General features: G+C 40.7%; 1 protein-coding gene across 2 annotated transcripts; it reads left to right on the top strand.

The window, feature by feature from the left end:
* Positions 1–17: 17 nt before the first annotated feature.
* On the top strand, positions 18–27,696 carry LOC106961819 (homeodomain-interacting protein kinase 3-like). 2 transcript variants are annotated; one of them, XM_015055853.1, is made up of 18 exons: positions 18–398; positions 4,308–5,287; positions 5,382–5,573; positions 6,225–6,406; positions 16,284–16,407; positions 19,140–19,259; positions 19,848–19,934; positions 20,069–20,253; positions 21,318–21,471; positions 21,673–21,793; positions 21,901–21,995; positions 22,384–22,535; positions 22,797–22,958; positions 23,048–23,419; positions 23,513–23,674; positions 23,952–24,220; positions 25,513–25,661; positions 25,990–27,696. In XM_015055853.1, the coding sequence occupies exons 1-18, from the start codon at positions 374–376 to the stop codon at positions 26,512–26,514; spliced, it is 4,056 nt and encodes a 1,351-aa protein (XP_014911339.1). In that variant the 5' UTR covers positions 18–373; the 3' UTR covers positions 26,515–27,696. The 2 variants fall into 2 exon arrangements, with proteins under 2 accessions (XP_014911339.1, XP_014911338.1); XM_015055852.1 differs by having other exon boundaries at positions 22,381–22,535.
* The last annotated feature ends 297 nt before the right edge of the window (positions 27,697–27,993 follow it).

Here is a 27,993-nt window from a genome sequence, read left to right as displayed (position 1 = left end):
CAACATTCCACACATGCGGAGAAGCAACAAGCTACCGAACCAGCAGCAACAAGCTAGCCGCCAGCAGCTAACTCGGTCGGGGGGACGAGGCGTGTTAACATGCAAAAGTTTAGAAACTTCGATATTCGCCTCGACTAGACACGATATTAACGTTTAGTGAGACCCAAGACGGCCCTCTAAAACATGGACCATAGTTCGTTTTTGTAAATGCTGTTGTTTTTGCGTGGCTTGGAGCTTCAAATGTGCGAAAAGTCGCTCGGTGTGTCCTCCTCCTCGTCGTTGAACAAGATGGCAGCAGCAACAGCAGCACCGTTACAGAGTTTGGCTGTGGTGCGGGTGTTCGTTGCTAGCCTGCTCTTTGACACTTTGAGTGATGCGATTTTCTGGTCTTACTGAAGGTATGTGGTTCTATCTCTTTAAAACTATAGCCGAATACACTTTCCGTATTATATTTGTTGATGGGAACCGTTGTTTTAAGGTCCGTAGGACTTCGCTCGTAGCTAGCTTGTTTGCCAACTTCAGTGTTATCTTTTCATAGACCGTTACCATTGAAGGTTAACCAGTTTACTCAAAACGGTTTCTTTTAATTCAAGTAAGTGCTAATTTCTTGAGTTATATTTTAGCTATTGTTTGCTTGTAGTTGTGTGTATTTTTTAAATGTTAAAAATACTTTAAGTAATTGCTAAACAGAAAGTAAAATGGGCTTCGTTTGTTTATTGAAATGAACTCGAAATGGGTTCCCCCACACACCATCAGACAGCTATTATTTATGGTTGTGTGACAAAAGCACTTTCAACAGGTGTCTTGGTGGGGAGTTGCCCATCCCCCAAACTCGCACGTACTGACGGAGACACACACACACACGCAAACACACACTCCCCTTCTCCTCCCATATGTCAACTGTCACTTAGATTGATCTGTAGTAACTGTGAGGTGTTGTACACATTTACCAAAAAAACGCCAGCTGAACCCACGGACATGTATACACACTTCTGCATTTGTGTTTGTTTGCCCTCTGTGAAGCTGGATCTCTATTTCAGGCCAATCCCCTGGTATATCAGGCTACACAGTTTGGCAGGAGGTGTAACAGACAAGACTGTCCCTCAAAAGACTGAAAGCGAGCACAGCATGGATGACATATTTACACCACGCCAGCCCCATGATGGTCTCTCGTCTGCTGTGGTGGCCGAAATTCTTTGTCAGTTGCATCATTAACTTATTAACAGTGTTTGCTTGACTTGCAGTTGTGGGTGGTGATTGGGCGTAGTAGTTTCCAACAGTGCATAACTTGGTCTTTGCTTACCCATGAAGAGGGGTAATTATATTTGTAGAAGATGTCGGCTGCTGGAATTGTAATTAGAGAGCTTTCGGTGTGCTTATGGAGTTAGTTAAAACTCACTTGCTTTGCTTGTCACAAGAAAAAGAGGTGTGCTCCTTGTAAAGCTGGCTAAGAGGCACACCTCACGGCTTGCCTGCCTGAGCCTGTGTGCACAAGCAAAGCTAGTTTGGTAGTCCACTGTCTCATTGTTGAGCTGATTTTTATTTTTTATTTTTTATTTTTCCCTTTAAATTGACCGATTTCAGGAATGTTCATGTGACATTTGATTGAGCCTGAAACGTGAAGTCTTCCGAGTCGTAAGTCCAGGCAGGCACAATCTGTGTCTCTGCTTGGGAACTTTCAGGAGGTGTGGCTGTTGAACTGATTCTCTGCCAGTGTTCAGCTTGTTCACATGGTCCAGCAACTTTCTGCAGTGAGAGGAGTGCTCCTCTCATTGCATAATTTTCATATTGTGTATTTGGCTTTTTTTAAAAATTACACAGGTGCAGCAGTTTCCTTGCAGAGATGAGTCAGCCAGTTGCTCTGATCAGCAGGTCAGATACTGAAGAATCTGTCTTTTCTGTTCTTTGAAGGAGTCAAATCAGAGGTCGTGGTCTTAGTTCTAACCCAGCTGACATTCCTAGCACCATAAACATATCCATTATTTCTTACAGCTTCTCCTTTTGAATCTACACACAGAGAGAGTATTTGTGCCTAAAAGGATTAATTTTGTAAATAATAATAATCTGTCTTCTAATTTCTAAAAATGCAGAATTTGGTACAATTTCTTAACCTTGTCCCACACACTTTCATTGAACACGTTTAGAGAAGTATACTATAGTATTGTATCAATAAAATGTAATATGACAAAATTCATTTTATAGTATTAGAAATTACCATGGGTTGTTTTTGCTCCGAAATAATTTCCACTGAAAAAATGCAAACCTAATTTCACTATTTTGTTCTTGTTGTGAGTTGACTTTAATGGAGATAAATTGATCTGAATTTAGTAGTCAATTCCCGATCGTGGGTATTAAAAAGAAAAGCATTTAAATCAAAATTTTTTTTTTTGTTTTTTTTTTTTTTTTTTTTTTGCATCACCAGCATTACTTAATCAGCAGTGTCTTTTAATATGTGCGGCAATTGATAGCGTAAAGGTTAGTTTTGTTTTATTTTATTTTATTTGTCCAGCCAGTTCCTCAGTGCATAGGAACTGACTGTTAGATTTAGAGGCACAGTTTTTTCATTGTATTGCTTTGTTTTAACTTAGTAAAAGTCATGTTGTTGTGACCATACACTGAAATTCCTGACAAATAGTTAGTATAATAGTTAGTATATAATAGTTAATAATAGTTTTTTCTTTCTCTAATAGGTTTTGTTTTTGTTTTTTATCCCTAGCCTCCTGAGAACCGAAGAAAAAAAGTGTCTTCAAATTTCTGTTTTTTTGTGTGATTTCCTACCTATTTAGGCCAAAATGAACACCTTAGCATTTTTTTAATATATATTTTTTTTAAATTTTACAGCATGTCCATCGTAGTGGACATCAGGACTATTTATTAATTATTTATATTCTTATTCTATAAATAATTATCATGACAAAAATAAAAGAAAAAAAATATTTCACTCGTCTACCCTCTTTCCATAAGATGTGGTTTCTGGCAGGTAGGCCATTTTGATTTAGGAAAAAAGGGACTTCCCGGTATGCAAACCTATCACATGACACATCCCTGGAAAGCCCAGGATGTCCTCTAAAGAGTACTGTAGGGCTAGAAAGGGTAACTCAAAGTATGAACAAAAAATAAGCTTCAACAAAATGTCCATTATAATGGACATAGGTCTATGGGCCGGTTCTCAGGAGGCTAGACATTTCACACAACGACACTGAGAAATGTGTTGTCCATAATGGCATCATCCAACATAATTTGCTCATATTTTTTTGGAATTTCATGAAAATAAATTTATAGACAAAGTACATTGAAACTAAATGGGTATATTGTGGTTATTCCTCATTTTTCTGTTGAAATCAAAGTAGATTCTTTATCCAAGAACCCAGAGAACATTTTTTTCTTTTGTTATAGCTCCTAGATTAAGAGGCTCAGGCTATAAGGACAACTGGCAAATCTGTACTGTAGCGAGGTAAACATTGATCGTTACGTCTTTACTTATAAAGCTTTGTGGCCATAAAAATCTTTGTTTGAAGAACCAGGTTGTGCTGTTTTCTTTATCTTAAAAACTCCAGTTTCTTAGCATGAACACACCAAAAGTTATAGAGAGGGAGTTAAAATTTGATAGATGCTTCATTGCACATTCACTTGAGATTTTGAAATGGGGGAGAAATTAGTCTTTCTATTGTAACAGTGGAAAGTCACCAGGTTGCATCACTTTAGCTGTTGCATTGTTCAGATATTACTTCTGCATTTGACAATTTTTTTTGGTCTCCAACACGTCAAGTTAAAATTGTTGTCCTGAAAAGGTCAGATAGCGACTTTCTCTTCATAGTTTTTGTATCTCGCCTTCATTTTAAAGAGCAACACAAAAGTCTTTTCATATAATCGGTACATTTGTAAAGATGCCGCAGAGGTGGAGAACACTCATCCCACTTCATAATGTATCATTTTTCCCTCTGGGGTGCTGATTGCTATGTGCCGTTGGTTTGTGTGAAACTGACCCTGCTGTGTGGCGTGCAGGGACTAGCCATACATGTGCTGGGCTTCCCCCATCTCCAATTACAGAAGACTTGTTCCCTTTTCCAGTAAGAGAAGGCCGCCATTTATTTTTGCTTTGGTGGCTTTTATTATGGCTTTTTTTTTTTTTTTTTTTTAAGCCCACAACGTATCTCTGAAGATAGTAGGAGAAAAGGTGACGTTTTGAGTTTCACCACTTCCTTTTTCTGAACACTAATCTCAGGCAAACTTGAGCTTTTGTATCGTAAATGTTTTAAAATGTGTAAAAAAAAAAAAAAAGCTAATAAATGCATTTTTCTTTTAAGGTATGGCCTCACAAGCCTTGGTCTACCCATCACACCTGCACTCAGCTCAAACAAGTGCCTTAGGAAAGAGCAGCAGTGGTACCAGCAGACGCACAGGTGAAGTCCACCGCAGTAATAACACCAGCAGAGCCTTTGAGCATCGACCCCCGCTCAAGACATATGTGATTGGAATCAACTACGGTATTGCATTTCCCAACAACGTTATCCCGTCCTCAACTGTTGCTGACTTAGGAAGGGTGAACAGGGGGCAACCGGTTGGGGAAACGGAGCAGTGGACTTTGCAGACTGCAGGGATACAGCAAGCAGGACCGGCTGAGTGCCAGGATCAGCCGACTGTTGACCAAAGTTTTGAGAGGGAAGGCGGAGGTTTGGACTGCGGGCTTCTTGCTACAGCCTGTTTAGGAGCAGAGTGGGAGGAGGCTAAAAACAAAAGAGCACAAGTTAGAGGAGGTTATATTGGCCTTCTTGACTCAGGTGTCCCCCAGGTATGTGAGGAGAAGACGCGTGAAGGTGGGGAACAACAGCGGGAGAGTAACCGCATCAGAACCATGCAGATAGTGGAGGACGTACCTGCTCTGCCGTCACTTCCTCTACCTGTGGCCATGTTGCAGACCAGCACTGGGAACAATGCAGACACTGTTCGAGTCGGGGGCGGGGGAACTCTGACGGCTCAACACAGCAGGGTTGATGAGGTGACCGGCCTCGGCGTGGGGGTCGGTGGGACTGAAACCAGCACCAATGGCAGTAATGAGGTTGTGGCAGGTGCCACTGTAAACAGAAATGGATCAGGAGATGGTGACTATCAGTTGGTTCAGCATGAAGTCCTTTACTCGCTGAAGAACAGCTACGAGGTTCTGGAGTTTCTGGGTCGGGGAACCTTTGGTCAGGTGGTGAAGTGCTGGAAGAGGGGGACAAACGAAGTGGTGGCCATCAAAATACTGAAGAACCACCCATCCTATGCACGCCAAGGACAGATCGAGGTGAGAATGTTAAACACTTAGTAATTTTTGACCATAAAATGTGTTATAGCAATTTTAATAGCATTTTAATCAAATTTGGTTCTCTAATTGGCAGGTGGAGATCTTGGCTCGGTTGAGCAGTGAAAATGCAGAGGAGCACAATGTGGTGCGCGCTCTGGAGTGTTTTCAGCACCGCAGCCACACCTGCTTAGTGTTTGAAATGTTGGAGCAAAACCTCTACGACTTCCTGAAGCAGAACAAGTTCAGCCCACTGCCTCTTAAAATCATCAGGCCTATTCTACAGCAGGTAAGAAGGGCCTCTTTTGGAGAACTAAATGGCAGCCAAAGATGCACCAGTCAGGCTTTTACCTGCTGATACAGGTTGATGTTTTTTATTGGAGTGTGTCCTGCAGGGGCAGGCTTTGGCTCATTTGGATTTCTTTTTTTTTCTCTCAAAAATGCAGTAAAGCTATTTAAGCTGAGCAGGTATGCTGATGTGTTTACAGACCAAAAAACACAAAGTTTTAGTTTTGAAGTTTAATTAATAGAAGGCAGAAAGCATTTAGTTTTGATAAATTTGAGCTGCATTTCAACAGTGGAAAAAACTGATCAAGAATAAAATGGCAAATTTAGGTTTTTAGTTGACTATTTGATGCATCATTTATAAAATCTGGTAATGCACCAATCAGAGGCCTATTTTTTCTGGTTTCAAAACTACTACATCCATTGAAATGCCTGCAGCACATTTCTTTGCTCTTGGCCTTGAAAGAAAATAATATATTAGCACAGCCTTCAAAAAAAAAAAAACAAAAAAAAAAAAACAGAATCTGTATCAGCCAGATTTTTTTTCAATTGTACTTGCTGTAAGCTAAGAATGACGCACATAATTTATCATGATTAAAAAAAAAATCTTCCAATTGCTCAACAATTTTCTTTATATCTTGGTTTGTCTCTCCAGGTGGCAACAGCCCTAAAGAAGTTGAAGGATCTGGGTTTGATCCATGCTGACTTGAAACCAGAAAACATCATGCTGGTGGATCCATCCAGGCAGCCATACAGAGTCAAAGTCATTGATTTTGGTTCAGCCAGCCATGTCTCCAAGGCCGTGTGCTCCACTTATCTTCAGTCCAGATACTACAGGTAAGAACAGCCGACTGTTAATGCCCTGAAACACTTGGGATACGCCCAGTAAAGGGTGAAGACTGTGCTGGTTATTACTGTATGATTCACTGGTCTCTGTTCATCCAAGTGACTGTTATCCAAGGCCACTCAGTTCAAATGTTTTCTGATACAGCCCACATTTATTAAAGTAGAAAGGGCAAGTTGGCTTCTGGAAATGACTCGGAGCCGAAGTGACAACATAAAGTATGCCCAGAAAGGAGGAGTAGGATCATTTAAGAAAGGTCAGCTTTTCCGTAATGTGAAACGTCCTAAAATCTGTCATGATAACTTGCCAGTGTACCAGTCTGAGCCATTCCCACGGCTAATACTTGTTTATGTGCATGTTTCCCACAGGGCTTAGGAAAGTCTTTCCTCAGTGTCGGTGTGTTCAGACCTCTCCTCTAATATAAACTGGACTGTATTGACCTGCATGCTCTGACTGGCAGTTTCCTGACAAGACTTTCACTTTTTGTTCTTTGTTTGCCATCTCTCTACGTTCTTTTCTGCATGAATGCATATTTTCTATCTTTATCTCCAAGTGCATTCTTCCAGTTCATCACACCCTAATTTCTGCTCCTAGTCTTTATGATCAAGGGCAATCAAAGTATCTATAAGGACTGTCATACAAGGCGTGATATCCTGCTTATGGGTTAGGCTTTTAAACGTCATCAAACATTGTTGGGCAGAAAATGTCATTACATTTTAAGCCTGAAGCTTATAAGCTCATATTTTGACGCACAGTAAATTGAGCCCCGGGTTTAATTAAAAATAAATGAGACTATAAAAAGCAAAAAAAAAAAAGAAAGAAAGAAACATAGTTTTGCTATTGGATTCTTTCCATTTTGAAATGCGTTGTAAAATTTTTGTTGGTGTTGCATGTTTATTGAGGCCTAAAAATATTTGAAAGTCAAAGTATTTTCCTAATTAACCACACAGCAATAGGCTGGAAATTTAATTTATCTGTATTCCTGCTTGGACATTTCACCAACTGTTCCAGTGAGGCCTCGGAAAGTCTGCAAACATTGCACAATCTATTACACATGCGGAGAATGTCGACAGCAAACGCACAGCACACACCCTGTGCTCCCCTTTTGACAGCGCTGCTTTTATTACTGTGTAAGGAAGAAAGCAGTTCCTCTGTTGTTCTAACTTAAATTTCTGCTAGTTTTGATCTGATAGGGACTTGAAATTGAGACCTTCCTGCTCTGATGCAACTTCTGTTGAGCTAAAATCTAAAGCGTCAATGCTTGCAGCACTGAAATACCATCAGCAGTGGTGTGGGGAAACTTCCTTATTTTGTTAGCATGAGCAGGTCTCTCTCTAGACCTTCCTCTTTTTGAGTGCTGAGGCTTAGTGTGGCACATAGCTCTTATGTAACATGAAGGATTTACTCTGCATTTGACCTGGCTAAGTGCGTATGAGTGTGCGCTCATACGTGTCTGTGCGCGTGTGTTTGCGTGTGTGTTTTTTGACTTAAGCTGTGTTGGCAACACTGAGATCATAGTTCAGTTAAAAACAGGCTGGCACTGAGACTTGGGGAGGTCACTGAGGACACAAGAGGCTAGGGAAGAATGTGGTTTATGAAAACCCCACATTTAGATCCAGGAAAAAACATTCTGGCATTCCTGCCTTGGTGTTTGTGTTTTTGGGTGTGTTCATATGTCTGAGTTGACGCAGAGAATGAAATAAATGGGCTCGCCGTGCCTGTTGCATACTGGATCCTATTATTTTTCCCATTAAATAATGTCCGATATGATAAATGCCTTGTTTAATATCAGAAAATTTCACTTTAAACTACCAAAATGATTGTGACATGTGTAAGCTACATTAAACTATTAAGGTTCACAAACTAGAGGTGCATCGATTGCAGTTTTCTGGCCAATTGCAGATGACCGATTTTTAGAAAGCCTGATCTGCTGATTCCAGTTTTGGCCGTTACCATCTTTTTTTTGTCTGAAATGTCAGTAAATACAGCAAGAAAGTCACTGAGTTTGCAACAGTGGGGCGACTGTTTTTAACTGCAAATGTGCAGACATGACCCAGTGGTTTGTCAGTCAATCAAACCTCTCACGAGAAAGCAGGAGAGAACAGTGGTTGATTTTTATACCTTTGTTGAGGTAGATAAGATCAGATCCACATGTAATTATCAGTTGAGTTCCCAAAATTAAGGAAATCGGCACCGATAAATTGGCTGGCTGATAAATAGGTGCACCTCTATTGCAAACCAAACACTTTCATAATGAACTAATATATTTTACAGCTACTACTAAAATTTGATAAAACTAGAAATGTGAACTTTCTGAACTCTAATAAAGATACTAAGTGAACTCCTATACACATCTAAGATGTGAAAAATATAAAAATTTTGCCTGTCCAAAATTAGATGTAACAAATGTGACAAATCCTTTTTTTTTTTTTTTTCTTCTTTCTGTATGCGACCCATACAGAAAAAACAATCCAAATCGGCTAGATATTTGATTGTTTTCAAAGTATCTACATCCTTTCTTTCATGTAAACACTGACATATCAATAGGTACTTACCCACCTATATTTTTTATTTTCAAACCGTTTCAACTGTTGAGGTCTAAAATCATTTGTAGTTTGGAGATTCTAGGAAAAGACAGGCTTGGAATGTGTTATTTTGATAAGACCTAAGAGGTCCAGCAAAGATATTTCAAAGCGACCTGGTAGAAAGCAGTTCTTGCCTCTGAAGGGTCAAATTTGAGCCGTTTGTACTAAAATATTTTCACCGGAGAAGTAACGTGTTGACACTTGGTAACCGGTTGTCATTCATCTTGTTTCAATTTTTACAATGTTGATGGTGTCTTGTTGTTATCTGCTGGACTTTGTACTCGTCTGTGTTTTGTTTTTATGAAAGGGTGACTTTATGCATGCAGAAACCGATAGTGCTTGCTTTGTTGTTTAGTTCTGGGAGGTAGAAGTCCATATTCTTCTCACATGCAAGACAAACTGTTTTAGTTGTCATTTTACTTTAGGTTATTTAAACATTGGATGGCTAGGAAAAGGGGTTTGCATGATACAATGTTCTGGTGAGCATCTGAACTTTGTTGCATGATGAAGGTTCACACAATGCAAGTCTCAATGCAGTGAGGCTTGGAACACTTCTTACTTCATTTTCTTTCTTTTTCAACTAATCTGGGGTTTTCCCTGGTTTTTCCAGAACTATTTATTCAGGCAAAGGTTTTGAACACACTCATTAAAGCTCAAATGCGAGTTCGAAATGTAAACTGAAATTTAAGTGGGCGCTTGCAACCTTCACTAGTTTTTATGGTTCTTTTGAAGTATCTAGGACATGTATTTATGGTTAGAAAATATTTTAAGTGAACAATACATAGTTTTCCTCTGGTAGTGTCTAACAATGGATACGTCATCAGCACAAACGTTGTGCTTTCCAATTATGGATCTGTTTTCACTGGTTAATTTGTGCAGCTCTTCAGTGGTTACTGTTATTGTTAACCATACTGTGGTTCTCTTCCGTATTAAACTAGAGCTTACAGCAACAGTAAATTTACCCGATTGCTTTATTATAGGGTTGAGCAATAGGATAATAGCTAATGGAGGATTATAGGGATCCTACAAAGTTTGGAAAGAAGAGAATTAAAATATTTTAAATGTTGGGATAGGTGTGGATATTGAGCTTTGAGCACTTAAAGCGGTGAGACAGACCACAGTTTGAAAATACAGTACTATCATACCTTCTTTCCATTCTGTCTTTTCTTATTGGATCTTTTCACCTACCTGCTCACCGATCCTTTCCTCTCCATTCTTTCCTCACTGCTCTTCCATATTTTTTCTTTATACCCTGACCACTCTAGAAATATCAGCTAAAATATTCAATAATTGTTGACTTATATTTCAAGTGTTATGAACTTGCATACTAATTCATTATCCAGCCAATTGGACAGAGTCTTGTGGCAGCAGATGCTCACATCAGACACAAATTATGTTGCCCACAATGCTCCAGGTCACACAGTGATTGAAGGTAGATGAGAAACAGGGGAAAGAAGAAAAAGTCAGATATTGCAACTGATATTTACCATTAACACCATTCCTAAATTTTTTAAAATCGTGTTGCCCTACCATTGATGTACTGCTTCTTTTTTTGTTTGTTGTATAGGCTGTTCAAGATTGTTTTTGTCCTTTTACTTTAATTGCATCCAATAAATGACATTTTACACAAGCAGTGCTTTCATTTGAAATACTGCTTTTAGTTTGGTTAGACCGCCTGAGACTGAGTGTACTTCAAGTTGTCTGTCTTAAATGTCAGTTGTGCTTAACAAAAGTTAGTAAAATTGAACAAACTATAAAACTTGTTCAAAATGTTTAATGACCTAAATCCTTTGTAAGGTCTACCTCTTATGTCGTGAAAAACTGATAAAACTGAGTGTGATTTTCTTTATGCTTTGTAAAAATGGTAATATACTTTAATTTCAGGGCCTGTCCCTTCTTCATCCTTAAGGGTTTTTTTTAGCAGTTGATGTTTACCAGAAGAAAAACTCCAACTTCTACTTTGCTGTTCTTGTGAAGTTATGATGGAAATTTATGAAGAACCTAATTGGATCCACCTCCCAGAAGAAGACTCCTGTCAGGAACATTTTTGTCCTTTGCACTCATTCCATTCTGATATTTTACATACAGTAAAATCATATTTAAATAATAAAATTAAAACCAATTTTTTTATATGCTTGTTGAAGAAATTTTTTAATCGATCAGGTTTGCTGAATTTACTCCTATGTTTTTTTTAAAGCATTCTAAAAAAAACTTTTAAGCTAGATTTAGGTTATAGCATTTATACAAAGAAAAAAATTCAAAGTTTCCTGTGAAGTTGAAAATCTCAATTTATTGAAGGAGCTTCCTGCTTAGTCTCTGAAGGTAAAAATGCAATAAGCTGGTAGGATCTTGATCCGTTTGCTGAATTGTTTTGTCAGTGTTACTCATCAGGTATAGCGTTGATTTTCAGTGCTCGTCATGCTCGACTGTCGCTGCCATGGTAGCAGGGCTTGATGAGGTGACTCGTCTGTCGCACGGAGGCCAGTGACGTAAAACTACCCACAATGAAAACAGAGCAGAGGCCTTTATTAATAATTAATGTTCAGAGATCAGGTGGAAGAGAAGAAGGCTATCGTCTTTTGCAAGCTGACAGATTTAGACAGGTCGTGTTTAAGCTTTTCGTGATGCGATTTCTTAGTTACAGAGGTGTTTCTTTACTTTTTGTACCTTGTCTCATCACATTAGCACAACAGTATTTCCTCAGCTGTCGTGTAGGCATCCGTTTGTGTGCCAGCCTACGTGTGTTTTCCAAGTATCCTCAAGCAGATTTTTTTCCTTATGAAAAATTCCGAGGAGTGTTTACTCAATATTTCATGCAAAAAAAAAAGTGTTACAGAAAAACACAGGGAAACCTAGAACTTCTTTTTTTTAATTCAGCTTGAAAGTGAAACTGTGGAAAATGATGTTGCAAAGTTTGATTTATGTTGTGGGATCCTGTTTGGTTATGATTGTCAGTGGAGAAACATAATGTGACGCTGGAGCCCTAACAGGCTGCGTTTAAAGTGTGTTTACAGTGCTCAATAATGGAAACATAAGCACTCGCTGGAAGAGGCCTGTTTATGTAACATGTTGGCAGGCTCTCTGCTTTTACTTGCTTTGTCCCCTCCGCCCATCATCCTAAAACTGTCAAGTTTTTCTTTATATTTTTGCTTTTGAATAGCCTCATTTTTTGAGACTTTTGTGCTTATTCCCAGGCATTCATTCAAATCCAGTTTTTCTTGTCGCTCCCAGTCAAACTGTTTTGACTGGAGCATCGAGATTAAAAAAGTCATTCAAACTACTGAGCCCGAAGCTTTGGCGTGGGCATGTTTGCTGGTCATAATTTAATTTGACTGTCAAACTTTTACTGCACAACTCTTAGTCAGGCATCTTCCAATTGCGATATAAATCTGCATGAGCAAGTTTATTTTTTAAGCTCTCAGATGAGATTGAGCTCTGCTTCTTCAGAAATCACAAAGGGGAATAAAAAAAAAGGCTCTGCAATGGAGTAGCACTCCACTGTCATCCATCAAAGATTAAAAGTGGTCAATAATGGATGAGTAACCAGCTTCTCTTTCAGGTCTTTGACAGTTTTAATTTGGCTACTAAGCAGAGGGTTTACATGTTCTGAAAAGAGGAAGCTTTGTAGTGATGCAATGAGGTTTTTCTAGGCCATTTACTAATGTTGTAAAAACAAGGCATATTTAGTGATTATGAACATTTCCATACATCGTTCAAAGATGCTCATTTATGTTCAGATCGACACAAAAATGACCATGTGGTCTCTCTAAGTTATCGTCCTTTGGGAGAGTGCAGCAATAACATTGACACTTGACGTCTCCCATCCCTGCTGCAGCTCACCTGAACATTCATGGCTGAGAATAAAACAAGTTTTTGCTGAATGTTTTAAAACTTCACCAAAATAAGAGCCCAGACTTTCTCAGTATTTAGGTCATGATTTCCATTCATTGTTTGTAGGAGCTGCAGATGGGTGTGAAACTTCGAAGTAGGATCCGCATATTGCTTATTTACAAACCTTTTGTTGTGTAGTTCCTTAGCAAAAATGCTGCTCCCTCAACATGTTTCTACTTCATCGTAAAAACATTTATTATGTCAGGTGGTTTTGGGTGTGTCCTCACCTTACCTGGTGGGAACTTTCTGGCATTGAACTTGTAACAAATTTTCTGTTAGACTAGTTTAAATTTATGCAGTAGATACATTTGTGATTAAGAAGAATTGCACAAAATGTCAAATTTCAGTAGCTTTTACAATACTTTGATTACCTAGCAATCCCCATAGACTGTTGTGATGCAATGTTTGATGGGATTGTATATTCTTTGTGGTATAGATCCATGCTTGAATTTTTGAATTATCAGCCATTTACATTTTTTCAGTTTTGCTTGTTTAGGAGTAAATTTAATATAGATGAAATGCTACTATAAGGTTTGGTGTTGGTAAGTGCACTTTAAAATGTTTAATTTGGTTTCTTTTCTTTGCCAATCCAACTGTTCCCAAATTATTGCACAGAAATTTTCCTCCACCGCTTTCTGGTCTCGTTTCAATTAAAATTGTAGCTTAAGGTTCTGGTTCATTTGACGGCGTCTTGAAAGGGCACGTTGCAGCCATTCTGGCTTTTCCGTTTCAGGTCACATTCGCTCTCTGCCTGCATCGATTCAGTTGCTGCACACGCAAGCTTGTGCAACTTGAGAAGCGCTCTCCCAAATGTAATGTTGTGGGACTTGTTTGATATGTGATAATCATGGATCAGCTTTGTCTGCAGGCGTTAAAGAACAAGGGCTCAGATGTCCTTTAGTAAGGCTTCTTATGTTGAACATCAGTAATGCTAATAGACATGGTGTCTGCTGTGTTGATTCTGTTAGCGGCTCACACCAGCAGGGTGTTGCCATATTGTATGCGCTGTTTGTTCTTGTTATAGCTCTGTAGTGAGACTCGTTAGTTCTGGAACCTGGCCTGACAGCCCAACACTTGTGTGTGAGTATTTAGTGTGTGTTATGTTGCAAGCTGTTAGAGCTCTGGAAAGCAGTAGTAGCATATATGAATGTGGTTCCATAACAGAAGTAAAGCAAAGAATAGCACCATAGGCACAAACACTTGTGTCTTTTATAGCCTTCTTAAAAACTTTAGTTTTAACTGTTTGCCTGCTTCTCTATTTTTGCAGTCTGCACTTTAAAAACCACTTACTCCTCTTCAGTTGCTTTTTAGTTGGATGGCTTGCGCTTTGAATCCCAAAAAGTTTTTGTTTGGTCACAGTCCACCACTCAAAACTGCAGTGAACACCATAGACCTTGTACTGCAGATGTCTTCAAGGAAACCTATTATGCAGAATTCACATTTGCCATGTTTTTGTACTTCCATTTGGACCTTTATCATTTCTAAAAACAGGCCAAGCTCTTAAAAAGTAAAAAAACAAAACATAAAAAACAAAACATCTAGCAAATTTTTTAGCAATAAATTAATGTTTTTTGGTGTCTTGAAAATGACCCATTTTAAAAAAAAACCTTCAGCTGTAATGTCACAAATCAGTAGGCACTGCCCCTCACCTAGCAAACCCCGCCGGTTACCTAGCAACCCCAACAAATCTCAGCCTGTTGCCTACCAACCCAAGCTTAGCTCCAACACATTTGGTCAGCTGGTTTTACTGTTGTACAATGGCTGTTGGAAAAGACAAGTGGTGTGTTTGTTGACTTATTCAGAAACCACTTCCTACATTCTTGTTGGTTGTGCAGGAGGCTCTTCTGCTTTTTCAAAGATGCATGGTTATATAATTGTGTAACTGCTTGCAGCCATTTTCACGTGTGAGTGTAAATGTTGACTTGGGGGGGCGTGGTCAGCTGCTGCTTTTTTGGATTTTAAAGTGACAAGACGCCGTACAACATTCGGAAAGGATCTCAAAATGTGCAGAGCTGACCAAACTGAAATCTCATTATTCAAGAAAGATTTTGTGCAAAATAAAAATGCAATGATTTATGTCACTAATAATAGACCTATCCTAACATGTTCAAGGAAACAATAGGTCACCATTAATGTCTTGGGCAGTCTTTCATTGAACTCTTTGGTGTTTCATAACTGAACTTGTTCCTCCTACAACGGCAGTAGGAAATGAGTCCAGTCTAATTTCCTTCAGGCCAGGGAGGGCTGTGTGAAATGGTCGGTTTTGAAGTCTGCAGCTGTGTCTGCAGGCACATATAGAGTCATCCACCTGTATCCACGGAGAATAATGGCTGACGGGCTCTGTATTTAACCCTGCATTACTGCCTTGCGTCCAGTGGTTGCTGGGAAACGAGCGTTTCCCCTGTGGTCACCACAGCAGAGGTTGCTATTTGTGGAACTGTTGCTCAGCTGCTGTATTCCCGTCTGAAAGTTTGTTTTCACACACCAGTTTACACGACACCTGCACTGCAGGACTACGAGTCTCACAAATTTAACAGTTGGATGTAGTCAAAACTGTAATTGTTTGCAATTTCTTGGAAACCATGTAGAATGTAACGCTGTTTAAAATAAATGTGCAGAGATAACTCTCCGTGTGTATGTGTAAAAGCACATTTTTTTGATGGAAATGTACTCTTTGCACTAATATTTCATTTGTACATTAGAGAAAGATGAATGAAATGAATGTGCTAGCCTTGGTAGTGTTTAAAGTTTTGAAGTTGCGTTCAAATTTGTTTTGTCTGATGATCATAATTTATGTACTCTAAATAAAATAAAAAAACAATGCAAATTGAGATTTGTGTAGTTTTTGTCCCAAAAAAGTGGAATTTGATGTCTGTATAAAAATAGGAATGGAAAATGATGTGGAAAAAATATTTTGTATAGCATGGATTTATTCCCTGTCGAGATGTACAGAAGGTTGTTCTAGCTTTCCTTCACTCCTTGCTTCCTTTCTTCTTTCCTTGTTTGAAATGTTTACTGTCTTTCTTCCTACCTTGCCTGCTTCATTTAATTTTTTTCTCACTTCTTTCCCCCTTTACTGGGTCATTTTCTTTTTTGCTTCCTTACACCCTCCCTCTTTCAAATTTCAAGTTTCACCACTGCCATGCCTTTTTACGTCATATTCAGATTCAACTATAATAGTGATGAAAGGATTGGAAACATCAACCAGTTGAATCTGGTGAAGTGTAAAGTTTAGAGATGAAACCATGTTTGACATGTTGTTTTTCCTGACTCTACAGGTTCTAATCATTTTTCTGCTTTGATAAGTGATAAAAGTGATAAGTGTTGGAAACCTGTAGGTTTGCATTTCTCTCTATTTGTTGCTGATGAGTTTTCTGCTTCTCTGTTCCTGCAGAGCTCCAGAGATTATTTTGGGCCTGCCATTTTGTGAAGCCATTGACATGTGGTCGCTTGGCTGCGTTATCGCTGAACTCTTTTTGGGCTGGCCTCTTTATCCCGGAGCGCTGGAATACGACCAGGTAACACCTCCGCACAAGAACACACACATACAAAATCAGAGGGGAGATGAGGGAGACCCTTATAGTGTTTATTTGTTCAGGGTATTTCTCGCTCTGTGTGACTGAAGTTTAACACACTAAACAAAATATTCCTCTGCAGATCAACTGGGCAGAGCAAATCAGGAAATTGTCCTTGCAGTGTGTGATTATCTTCCCATAAAGGGGATAATGTGTGGTCTAAACTGCACAACTGGGACTCGAACTGAATCCCCAGGCAAGGGACCGGGAGCATGGGAAAAGGCCCCTGTTACATTCACAGAAGGGAACTGTCTCATCATCATGTGTTTAGCCATACACAACTCAGAAGATTTAGGATTATTACAGGCCTAATCAAAGAGTGTAATAACAAACTTAGACACCTGTTTGGTTGCTTTAAATCTAGAAAACAAGCCCATGTTCAGAAGCTCAGCTGATGTGTGAAATGCAATGTTTGTTCTGGACCTTTCGTTTATTGATGTTTCCAGTGCGTGTTATTTCCTCTACCCGTTTGACTGGTAACCAGTCAGAGATGGTGGCCTCGCCGAGCCTTGAAACAGGCCATGTCAGGACACACTCTTGCACGCCCACACGAGCACACTGAGCCCCCAAAAGCACGCCGTTCTATGCCAAGGCTCACTGTGGTTCCACTCTACACAGCAAAATGTATTTATAAACATAAGCCCGATGGTAGACGTGTGCACATTCGTGTACGCGCACACACATGCTAGCACGTGCACACACTCTGGTTCCCGTTCAGTGCATCATCAGCAGGTTCTCAGTCCAGTGCTCCCTGGTCAGTCTTTGTGTTTGTTCTAGGCTGTAGACATGTGCAAGTTCTCTCTCTCTCACACACACGCGCACACACACACACACACACACACCATGAAACCTCATTTCAGCTATTCTGTAATAATTTTATTGTGAGGTTTATGAAAACTTATGAAATCCAGAAATGTTATTGAATATTCAATTAGATTTCTAAAATGTTATCAAGAATCTTTGATACCTATAAAATGTGTTAGTTATAAAACACAGAACAGACCTTATTACTCCAAACTCTAGATCACAAAGCACAACATGAATTAAAACTCTGAGATTTTATTTATTTATTAGATATTTCTAAAAACAGACAAGTTGCTCAAATGATAACCAACTAATAAAAATATATTTCATTTTAGTCTGTCAGCTTTAAGTTGTAGGTAGGCTATGTTTTGTTCTGTTTTTTATCAGTGCCGTCTCTGGGTTGTTTTTGAAGATACTGGGGAAAATAAAATCTCTTTTACAAGTCACTCATGGTTTTTGTTCTATACCAGCCTTTTAACCTCACTGTGAAAGCAAGATGTCTGTACTTTCTTACTGGATCTATTGATCAAAATGGCAGAGGAAACCCACAAGTTTTGATCGTGCTGCTTAAATTCTCCTCGTTTGGTTACTTTCAGTTACATTTTCAGGAGGAACAAAGTTTTAAATACGTCTTAGTTTACCACTTACAACTTAATTTGTATTAATTTCTTGGTTTCAAGCAACTCAGAGGTGGATTGAAATTAGTTTCAAGCCACCTCTGAAGACCAGGCATATCTTGTGTGCTTGGTTTTCTTTCTTACTTGGCACCTTTACCTTGCTCAAAATGTTTGTCTGAGCATTGGTAAGTTTGAAACGCAAGAAATTCTAGTAAGAGAAATGGTATGAGGTTAGACTTTTACTACCAATTTACCAGAGATTGAAATTGTCCAGCAAGTCGAAACCAATCTTCATTAAATCGCCTGCATGCCATCTTTTTCAGTCTGCAAACACATCAATCACGTGCATGGATTTTGATTCGAGTTGTGTTGAATTGATTAAAGTTCAGAAAAGGGTGGCATCTGCTTTGGTGCATAGATTAGGATACAGTTGTAATCTGATTTATTATGATGGCTTTAAAACTGCTACATCTTTTTAAAGAAATCCTGCAGCACACGCCTCAGTAGTAGAGCAGGTGCACCGTATGCTCAGGCTATTTTGTTAAAATCCTTAGACTTCAAAGGAAACTGCAAATCGCTATTGGCTGATCAGTGCACTGCTTTTATTTTCTATTTAGTTGTCAACATGGTGAGAAAGGCACTAATGTGATCTTGAACTAACCATTTAGTTAGAGTAGCTATGAAGGCTTACCAGCTATTTCAATTTTTTGTGAGAGAATGATCACAGTCGACCTAAATGTGGAGTGAGGCATAAAATTTCCAATCAGAAAAGTAAAGATATGTTAAGCAAAATGTTGCATGTTTACTGGTTTTGTACTCTTATCTCGGACATCTATGAGAGTTGTGGAGGTTTGTCTTTTAGAAATGACTGTATGGGGTGCAGTGATGGCGCAGGGGTAAAATACAACCCACGTATGGAGGTCTTAGTCCTCGACACGGACGTCACAGGTTCAAGTCCTGGCCTGATGACCTTTGCCACGTCTTCCCCCTCTCTCATTACCCACTTTCCTGTCTAACCACTTGCAAATAAAGACTGCCCAAGCCAAAAAAAAAAAAACTTTAAAAAAATGACTGACGCATTACATTATCAGAGTGGAACTAATATGATTCAGTGACTCAAATTCAGGTTGATTATCTGAAAGTGTTCTGACGTTTTTTTTCTTTATTTTTTTTTTCTTTGCTTTTCTCCTTTTCTCACCATCTCTTCCTCTCCTTTCTTTCTGCGCTCCATTTCCTCTGTGTCGCTCTGCTCAGATCCGGTACATCTCTCAGACGCAGGGACTGCCTGCAGAGCAGCTGCTCAACAAGGGGACAAAGACCACGCGTTTCTTCACCAAAGAATCGGACTCTCCCTACGCCTCCTGGAGACTAAAGGTTTGTGGTTCACATTGCACAAATAAGCACAAACACACCATTATTAAAACTTTCTGGTGCTATAGGAGCTCATCAGGATGGGTATCAGAGAAGAGTAAAATTTGAAGAGGATATTTACTAGAAATTCTTCAGTCTACCAGTAGGAAACAAGTTGCATGAGCTTGTCAAAACAGGACAGAGCCAGAACAGCCTGCGGAAAGCTCACCAAAGCACAAAACTATGTTGAGACTGTGCTGAACTTCCTTTGTATCAAGTTGAAGTGAATTTCAGCTTATCTCTGTCTATGTCAACTAAAGACCCAGTACAAACCCTTTGATTAAGCAGATCTACATGCAGATGCTGAGTGTGAAACATTATCCGACATTCTGAAGAATTTGACTTGTCACTGCTCACCAGTGATGCTGATCATGTGTCTTTCAAAATTTTGCAAAAATACCGTTATATAATCTTCACTTGTGCTTATTTACACTTGTGTGAAAATAGCTTACAGGGAAAAAAAACCCCTCACTAATGTAAATAAAAATTCTCACATGCTACACTTCATAACCCTGAGGTCATTGACCTTTATGTCCGGCACTTTTTCTACAGACGACAGAGGAACATGAGAAGGAGACGGGACTTAAGTCCAAAGAGGCCAGGAAATACATCTTCAGTTGTCTGGATGACATAGCACATGTAAGTCCAACAAGACCGAGCTACAAAGTGGTGAATCTACTCTGAAAAAAAAAACAAAAAAAACAACTAATTTTAAGATGTAGATTAAAATCAAATAATTTTTGATAGCAAAATGTTTTCCTTTCACACCCAAGGTTAACTTGGTGTTGAGTCCTGATACCAGCGACATGCAGGCAGAGAAGGCAGACAGGCGGGAGTTTGTGTCTCTTCTTAAGACCATGCTACTGATCGACGCCGAGGACAGGACGGTTCCATCGAGCGTCCTAAATCACCCATTCCTCACCATGACTCATCTACTGGATTACCCCCACAGCAACCAGTAAGGAGATTTATCTGCTAGCACAGCCTGTAATTCCTTGCAAAAGTATTTTACTGTTGGACTCTCCTTATTTCTCAAGTCTTAACCACAAACATTCGTGTTACTGGAATTTTTGTGATAAACCCAAATACACAATCCCAATGATTAAACATGGCAGTGGCAGCAGTATGCTGTGGTGACTTCTGTTTTTTATAATTCATAACAGGGAACCTATTAAGGCTGACTGAAAATTCTCATCTCTGTATAAGCAAAGCTGGCAGAGACCATGATTATCACAATAGTAAAACTGTATATCAGAGCATAATTTTTTAGAAGGCACGTGGTTCTTTCTGGTTGAGAGCAAAAAAATAATTTATTACAATATTTGAACCTCCTTAGATAGAAACTGAGGAGTATGGGAGAATTCAGTCATAATTTATGAAAATGTATGATTTAATAACATCACATCCCTGCTTGGCAAAACGGGACACAAGATAAGGCTTAGTGTAAGACTTGATCCTAAAATAAATTGTGTTTCAAAACAAACATGAATCTGGAGCATATTTTTTTTATGACTGTGCAAACAAGGATTTGGTTTATAGAAATGTGCTTAGCAGCCTTGCACAATTCCTGTGTTTCTGGTAATAATTTTTGTAGTGATCAACGACAGCAGCAGGGTGGGTTGTACGGGTTCGTTTTGTTGCTTCACTGTTTAGTAGCTGTCTTGGCCTTCAGCTGATTAACATTTTCCTGCATCAAGTTGTACTGCAGTAGAGTAGAGCAAACTGGGATTTGAAACTTTGCAGCTAGGAAGCGTCTCGACTGAGCTCAGACCGACAGAACAGTTCTGTATGAGAAGCACTATTTGTACAGTTAACGTTAGATTATGTTGACCAGGAGATTTACCACTTCACTGTTGCAGATAAAAAGAACTTCAGATATTTTTAACTTCTTCTCAACCATAAGTGCCGTAGCCTTGGTGCAGCTAGCATACAGCTTCTGCTGGCATTTTTTAGTGAAAGTCCCTTTGAGCAAGACTTTTGCTGTGAATGTATGTTTCCTTTAACCTCCTTGTTTTCTCACAGTGTTCAGTCGTCTTTCCGCATCATGGACATGTGCCACAACCGTCCCAGCACCGCCGTTTTTGATGCTTTGAACCAGAACACGATTCATCTGTCAAGACCCCCTCTAGCTCCCACTGGAACTTCTGGCCTTCCACTGGGCTACAGCACAATTCAGGTACAGGTCCTACCCAGAAATAGTAACATTATGTGTGTTTAATGGTTTGATATGTCTTGTAGATTAAAGGCTTCATGTGTCACTATGGTTTATGAGCATAAGAATTGGTGAACCATATCAGTATGGTTATAGTGTTTGTTTCATTATTCAAAAGTTGATTCCTGTTCTTCCTCTTCTTCCATGTAAACTTATCCAATCCAGTCTATAACCCAATCCGCTCCATCCGTGTTGCATCCTGGGATAGCGCTAACAGGAAACGGGCAGTTTGGGTGCAGTGAGTCCTTCCCTCCTGCCCTCCTCCTCTGTCCTCCCACAATGCAAGGTTTGTACACTGCAGGTTTCTTTCTACAGTGACTGCTTGCTGCTTTTGAAATTTGATTAATCAGAAAAAAGGCTGGAAATGTTAAAATATTTATGTTCTTTTCAAAGGTAACCTTAATCAGCCTGCAACCTATTCTGTCCCCATGGTAACTCAAGCCCCTCCCATACAACCTCTACCAGTGAGACCCGGAGTAATAGCTCAGGTAAGATAAAGACTCAACCAGAAGTTGTTGAGCTCAAACCTTGAGATCATGTTGGCATTCCGGACCCAGAGTTCTAAATTTCATTCTATGAATAAAGTTTATTTGATGTCTGTTATCTTTCCTACTGGTAGTTTTTCGTGTTGCAGTTTGCCATATTACTCTCATGCAACATGTAACTGAACTGGGTGGGTGTTTGTTGCTGGTAACTTCCAACTTCAGACTGTGGCAGTAAAGTAAATTATGAGGGCTTTCTAACATCCTTGTGAATAGGGACTGTAAATATGTCAGCCATACTTTAAGGTCATGCAAATATTTCAAGAGTTTATTAATCTGCAAACTTGACTCAGTAGAAGTCTCCCCCCCACCCCCCGTCTCCTCTCTGCAGCAGGCCTGGTCTAGCCGAGGCCAGCAGCTCCTTGTCCCTACAGCGTGGCAGCAAATGACTCCTGTCGGGCCTCCACCCTCTCACCCGCCTCCACCACCTCCTCCCTCCCTCACCAGTGACACCACGGCTGGACCACAGAGGATAAGCGACTGGGGGTGAGTCACAAAAATCTGAGTCATCAAAGTTTTTAAGTTTGGGAAAATCCCTGCTTGTAAAAAATGCCACTGGAAGGAAATTTATTTGTATTTTTAACCAAATTATTTCAAAATCTTGCCAGTTTCATTTGAGTTGAGACTTTCTTTTACCCATTCATTGGTGCACCAGATCATTGAGAATAATGTGTCGGATCTCCCCGAGGGTGGTGAGCTCACCTCCTAATGATACCGTTGGCAAAGTTTTTATTTCCCTTGTTTCAGGAAAGCACACCCACACAACAGCCACTACAACACAGTGATGCAGCAACCGCTCCTGACCAACCAGATGCCAGCCCTCTCTGCACATCAGCCAATCAACATTGGCATAGCTCACGTTGTGTGGCCCCAACCAGCCAATAAACGGAACAGACAAGGGCACAACCGGTAAGGTTCCGATTCTGTGTCATGTATTCAACTATACGCCACTCCAACATACGTTTTTAACTTGATGTATTAAATATTTTGCATAAAAGGAACCTGTCCCACCCCAGCAACATCCACATTTCATCATGTCGGTCTCCCAAAATGACTGACATTGTCGGGCAGGCAGTGTCAGGAAGAGGGCAGCCACAAAAGGAGGCGCCCCTGGTGGAATCCCAGCGACCAGAAATGAAAAAACCAACTGTGGAACAAGATGGCACAGAGCTGAAGGAAAACTGCTTTAAAGAGGCGATGGCAAGTGGAAACAGACGGGTCGGTGTTCCGAGGGAGCCGATACGGGATGTGGCCGTCCTGATGGCCGACACGCCAAGTCCAGCTCCCAGCGTGATCAGCATCCGCAGTGATCTGAGTGACGAAGAAGATCGGGTGGGAAACGAAGGTCGTCAGGAGTGCCATCTGAATCAGTGAGTATAAATATCACAAAAGAAGCTGTTAAATTTTCGTGACATTTGAGCTATATTTTCATGTGAAATAAAACCCTAATATTCCACCAACAGGTGTAAAGGAGAGTGTGGATGTGAGGCTTGCAGAAACACCAGTGTGTCCATGGAGAGAGTGTGTTCTCTCAGCAGCCCCGACAGCAGCCTCAGCACCAGCTCGTTTGCCTCAAACTCTCTGCAGTCCAGCCCTTCAGCTTCACCGTGCAAGAGACCCAACAGGTAGCGCTTTGATGGGATTAGCCCCGATGACCCACAGACCAAAAAAGAATTGCTAACACCCTCCCCTTGTCTGGGGGTAAACATTAGTCAATATTTTTTAAAACCGTTTTAGACGTCTCGGCACAAAATCATTTCGCGTACCGAGGCTGCCACGCCTCTCAAAACGGTGGATATGCAGATGTACTATTTCTACTTGGCTCTTTATGAGATAACCAAAGTTGTAGTTTTCTAGATTTGGTTTGCGTTGTCAACATGCTCCTCAAATCTCTCTGTTCAGCATGTCTGAGGACGACGGCCACGAAAGCGGTTGTGACACGGTGGAAGGCTCGCCCTCTTCGGACACATCGACATCCCAGCGTGGCAACAACGCCTACCGTTACCTTAACAACAACAACCGCTCTCCTTTAGCTGCCGTGTTGGCACCCCTGACCTCCCCATCCGAGCAGGACCGGAGACCACGGGGCATCAGGACCATGGTAGTTCCACCGATGAGGGTCCAGACCAACAACAACACTCGCAACACGCAGGAGCGTGTCCAAAGAACAGGTCTGTGGAATAATATTTGTTTATTTGTTGATTAGTTTGCTGTGAAAATGTTAGTGATCTAACCCACCCAGAAACATGCTTTCTTTTTAACCACAAACGTTCCTCCTTCTCACCATCTGCCATGTGGTGTCACCTGTGCTTTGGCTGCATCTCCTTTGCAGGTCAAATGGAAGACGTAGGGTCTTACCGCCCCCTAGTGGGTCATAGAGGCTATAACAGGTGATCGAGAGACACCAGCAGAGATTTTAAGCTTATAGCCCCTTCACCTCATGGGTGCATCCATGGAAGGCAAGCAGCTGGCATTGCCTTTCTTAATGATTTCCCCTCTAATAAATATTGAGCTGTGTTCAGTACAAGACTTTAAGAATCATTTAAAATCCTTAATGTTGCAATTCTCACTTGCAATTGTCTACTTAGTTAAATAGGAGGAGAAAATGAGGAGTTTGTTCTGAGAAGACTGGCAAATATTTTCTGAAACAGTTCAGTCTCTGTGAGGGGAAAGGTGGATGCAGTTCATCCGGAGATGGGCTAAATCGGTTTTTCTTGTCTCTGCTGGTTCTCGTTTTGCAGCAGCAAATGTTTCAGAGGACACTGATGTGAGATCAGTTTCTACCTTTCTGTTCTTGCCAGATTGTTGGTTGTAATCACTGAAGGTTTTAAACTGATACAGATCAGAGTCCGTGGACTAAGTTGCTTTTCATGTGATCCCCCTTTCTGAGTGTCAATAATATATTTTTGTTTCCAAGGCTCTTTAAGTTCTTCCTGTTTACTTTTGAGATGCAGTGTTTGTTTTTGGATTCACAAAGTTTTAATCATTCTTTGATCTAAACAGAAGTCGAATATCAGGCTGAATTTTCACACTTTTCAGTACACCAAGGACACTGCCGTGTATTATTGTAGTTCTACTCAAAAACTCCTTTCTGGGTGATAACTGAATTTTTTTTCTATCAGTCATTTTAGTCTGATGTAGAGATGCACCAATCTGGCCGACACTGATATCTAGTTTTCTTCAAGGTCTTTCTATTCCACACTCCAGTAAAAGTCAACAGAAACAAGGAATTACAAGGTCATCCTAATTTGTTTGATTCTTGAGTAGCAAGCAAAATTACTCAGTTTTCTGCCTAAAACTCCTTGATTAGTTGATTAAGTAAAAATGTGCAGAATCCACTGTTTAGTCGATATGACTGGTGCACTTCTAGTCCTATTACCGTCTCTTTTCCAGATTGTTGTTTATTTCCTCCTTTTGTATGTTTTATTGCCGGATCAAGATTTACCTCCTTGTTTCCGTTCAGCCTCAGAATCCTGGTCCCGATCCAAAGGGCGCTGCAGTCTCGTAGGGCAACAGAGCACTGCCTCTTCCGTCCCTCTCCTGCCATCCGCCCCCATCCTGCCGCGGCAGCAGACGTTGACAGGGCAGCAGCACCATCTGGGCTTTGGTCAGGTTAGTTCAGGTTACCTCCCTTCCTGTGTCTGAGGCAGTTTTACCAGTAAAAGTAAGTTCAAAGTGAGGAAAAAAAATAGAAGTTACTCAGACCACCCAAGGTAAATTCAGGATGTCTGATAAAGCTGAGTTGGAAACGTTGGGAGGAAAATTTACATATTAACTTTCACCTGAGTGAAAAATTTGAAGTTTGATTTGAAGAAGATGGGAGGCTAAGTCCATGCACATCAGATGTAGTAGCCAATCTTGATGCTTTCGAAGCAGTACTGTTGCTGTTTTTTGATGCTTTTCCACTGTTCATCGTTTTTGTTTTGCGTCTTTCCGACAGGTGCAGCCGTACGGTTCAAACCACAGCAACAAGGAATGGAACGGCAACTATGGGCCCCTGCGACCGCACGCCTACATCCCTCCTACTGTCCACACACACACCTTCACACATCTGCACCACAACAGCCCCACACACACCTCGGCTGCCCCTCACACCCTGCTCTCCTACCCCTCCAGCGGGCCTCTCACCGCCACCCATCACCCCATCCTGCCCTCTCGTCCCCCACCCCCTCTCCTCCAGCACGGCTTTGGGCTTTCCCATCCCCAAGGCGGGGCGCTGGTCCACCAGGTCGCCCTGGGCATTGGCACGCACCCCCACCACCCCGGACACCCTGCCGCGTCGCACCGGCTCCTCCCCTCCCCAACCATCAACCCTCACCACCAGCCCGGCTACACCCACCACCCGCACCAGTTCAAGCCGCCTTTCCCCCCTCCTCCCCCGTACATGGCCTCCCCGGCCGCCTTCACAAGTTTCCACCTGAGCCCCACCAAGCTCAGCCACCACCCACAGTTCTCGTACATCTGAGGGGCGGGACGGAGGAGCCGCGCCTAACCCTGAACAGGAGGCTCAAGGAGAAATGGACTGGGTCTGCAACCTGGGCAGGGAGACCTCCCACCAGAACACAACATGAACACTTCTGTTGAGACAGAGAAGAATGGAGGAAAACAAGCAATGTTTTATCACCATGGATGGATTTGAAAAATTATTTTACCAATGTTTTCTGTAATCTGATGGGTTGACTTGACAGGCTGTTGATCATGTCTGACTGTCGAAGCAGAGACTGCCTGGAAAAATCATGTCAGGATGTGGAGGAAGCTTCAAATCTTTGTAAGAGCGAATGAATTTCTATGACAATTAGGAAGCTTCCCTCAATAACGTGTTTGTACATTACCTCCTGTCATCGATCTGAACTGATTCGAAGCTGGAAAATCATGGGTTTCTGTTTTTTGTTTTGTGTTCTACGCCGTTGGGGTTGTTCAGCCTCTCGCTCCCTTTATCTGTGTTGCCTTGCAACCCGCACACGCCGCTCTGATCTGCTCGTTACCTGGTCGCGAACCTGGAATCGAAGGCTCATGATGGCTGCCTTCTAGTGCCTTAAAACCTTTGAGTCTTTGACGTTACTTCAGGAGCATTTAGATTGTACGTTTTGAATTTAAACGGACTTGCAGCACTTAACCTAGGGACTCTGAACGAGACGGGCTTCTAAAAACCGACGAGGATCACGTGCACGGGCTTGTTTTACTTTACGCTTTCTAACTCCATGTGGGTTCAATCTAACTAGAGGCTGCACTTATAGGGCTCTGACTGAATTAGCTTTTAATGTATATGAAGAGTGATTTGATATTTTGATAATCGATTTCTATTCACTATAGTACTTAATTCATAACAGTATTGTCACTGTTTACTGTAACTGCAATACAATCTAGATCTTCTGGGTTGCTGTGTTTTTATTATCTTGCGTTTAGGCTAGATTTGCATTCATGCGTTTTAGATTTTGGGAGTGGCATAGACTTGTTTAATGTTTTTAACTTTTAAGATAATTCTCAGTGTTTGAAGTAACCTATCAACTTAACAGTATCACTGCTGGGCTTTTGAGTATTAGTCGTATCAGTAATTATTGTTGGAGATTTTGTGCCCCCTCCCCCACGTATTGAAACCTGTTGTCAGTTTTCATACATTCCTTCAGGGTGGAAGCGAAGCCTTGATTATTATTATTATTATTATTTTTATTTTTTTCTGTGTGTGCATTTTCATTTGTGTCGTGTGAGTCGTTTTCTTCACCGCCGGCGTTTCACTCCGATCAACACCAAAGACTCTCTTCGTTAATCATTTCGGAAGCACGGTCGATCATATTTCTGTCACCTCCAGCATATACTGTTGCAGTCGTGGGCTTAATTTTTTTTTTTTTTTTTTTTTTTTTTTTTTTTGAATACATTGTGAAATCTCTATTTTAAAAATAAGAGGTTGAGGTTTTATTTTTCTGAGCTGTTTGCTAATTGTATT

The sequence above is a fragment of the Poecilia latipinna genome, unplaced genomic scaffold (genome assembly GCF_001443285.1).
Source record: "Poecilia latipinna isolate Pla-1442-1.1 unplaced genomic scaffold, P_latipinna-1.0 Scaffold1338, whole genome shotgun sequence".
Lineage (NCBI taxonomy): Eukaryota > Metazoa > Chordata > Actinopteri > Cyprinodontiformes > Poeciliidae > Poecilia > Poecilia latipinna.
This window is presented reverse-complemented; position numbering and strand designations above follow the sequence as displayed.

Excerpts from the sequence above, each read along its gene's own strand:
- LOC106961819 (XM_015055852.1), top strand. The coding sequence starts at position 374 with ATGCGATTTTCTGGTCTTACTGAAG. Across the intron at positions 22,536-22,796 it reads CAGAGGATAAGCGACTGGGG|GAAAGCACACCCACACAACA; the intron begins GTGAGTCACAAA and ends CCCTTGTTTCAG. Across the intron at positions 23,420-23,512 it reads CAGGAGTGCCATCTGAATCA|GTGTAAAGGAGAGTGTGGAT; the intron begins GTGAGTATAAAT and ends TTCCACCAACAG.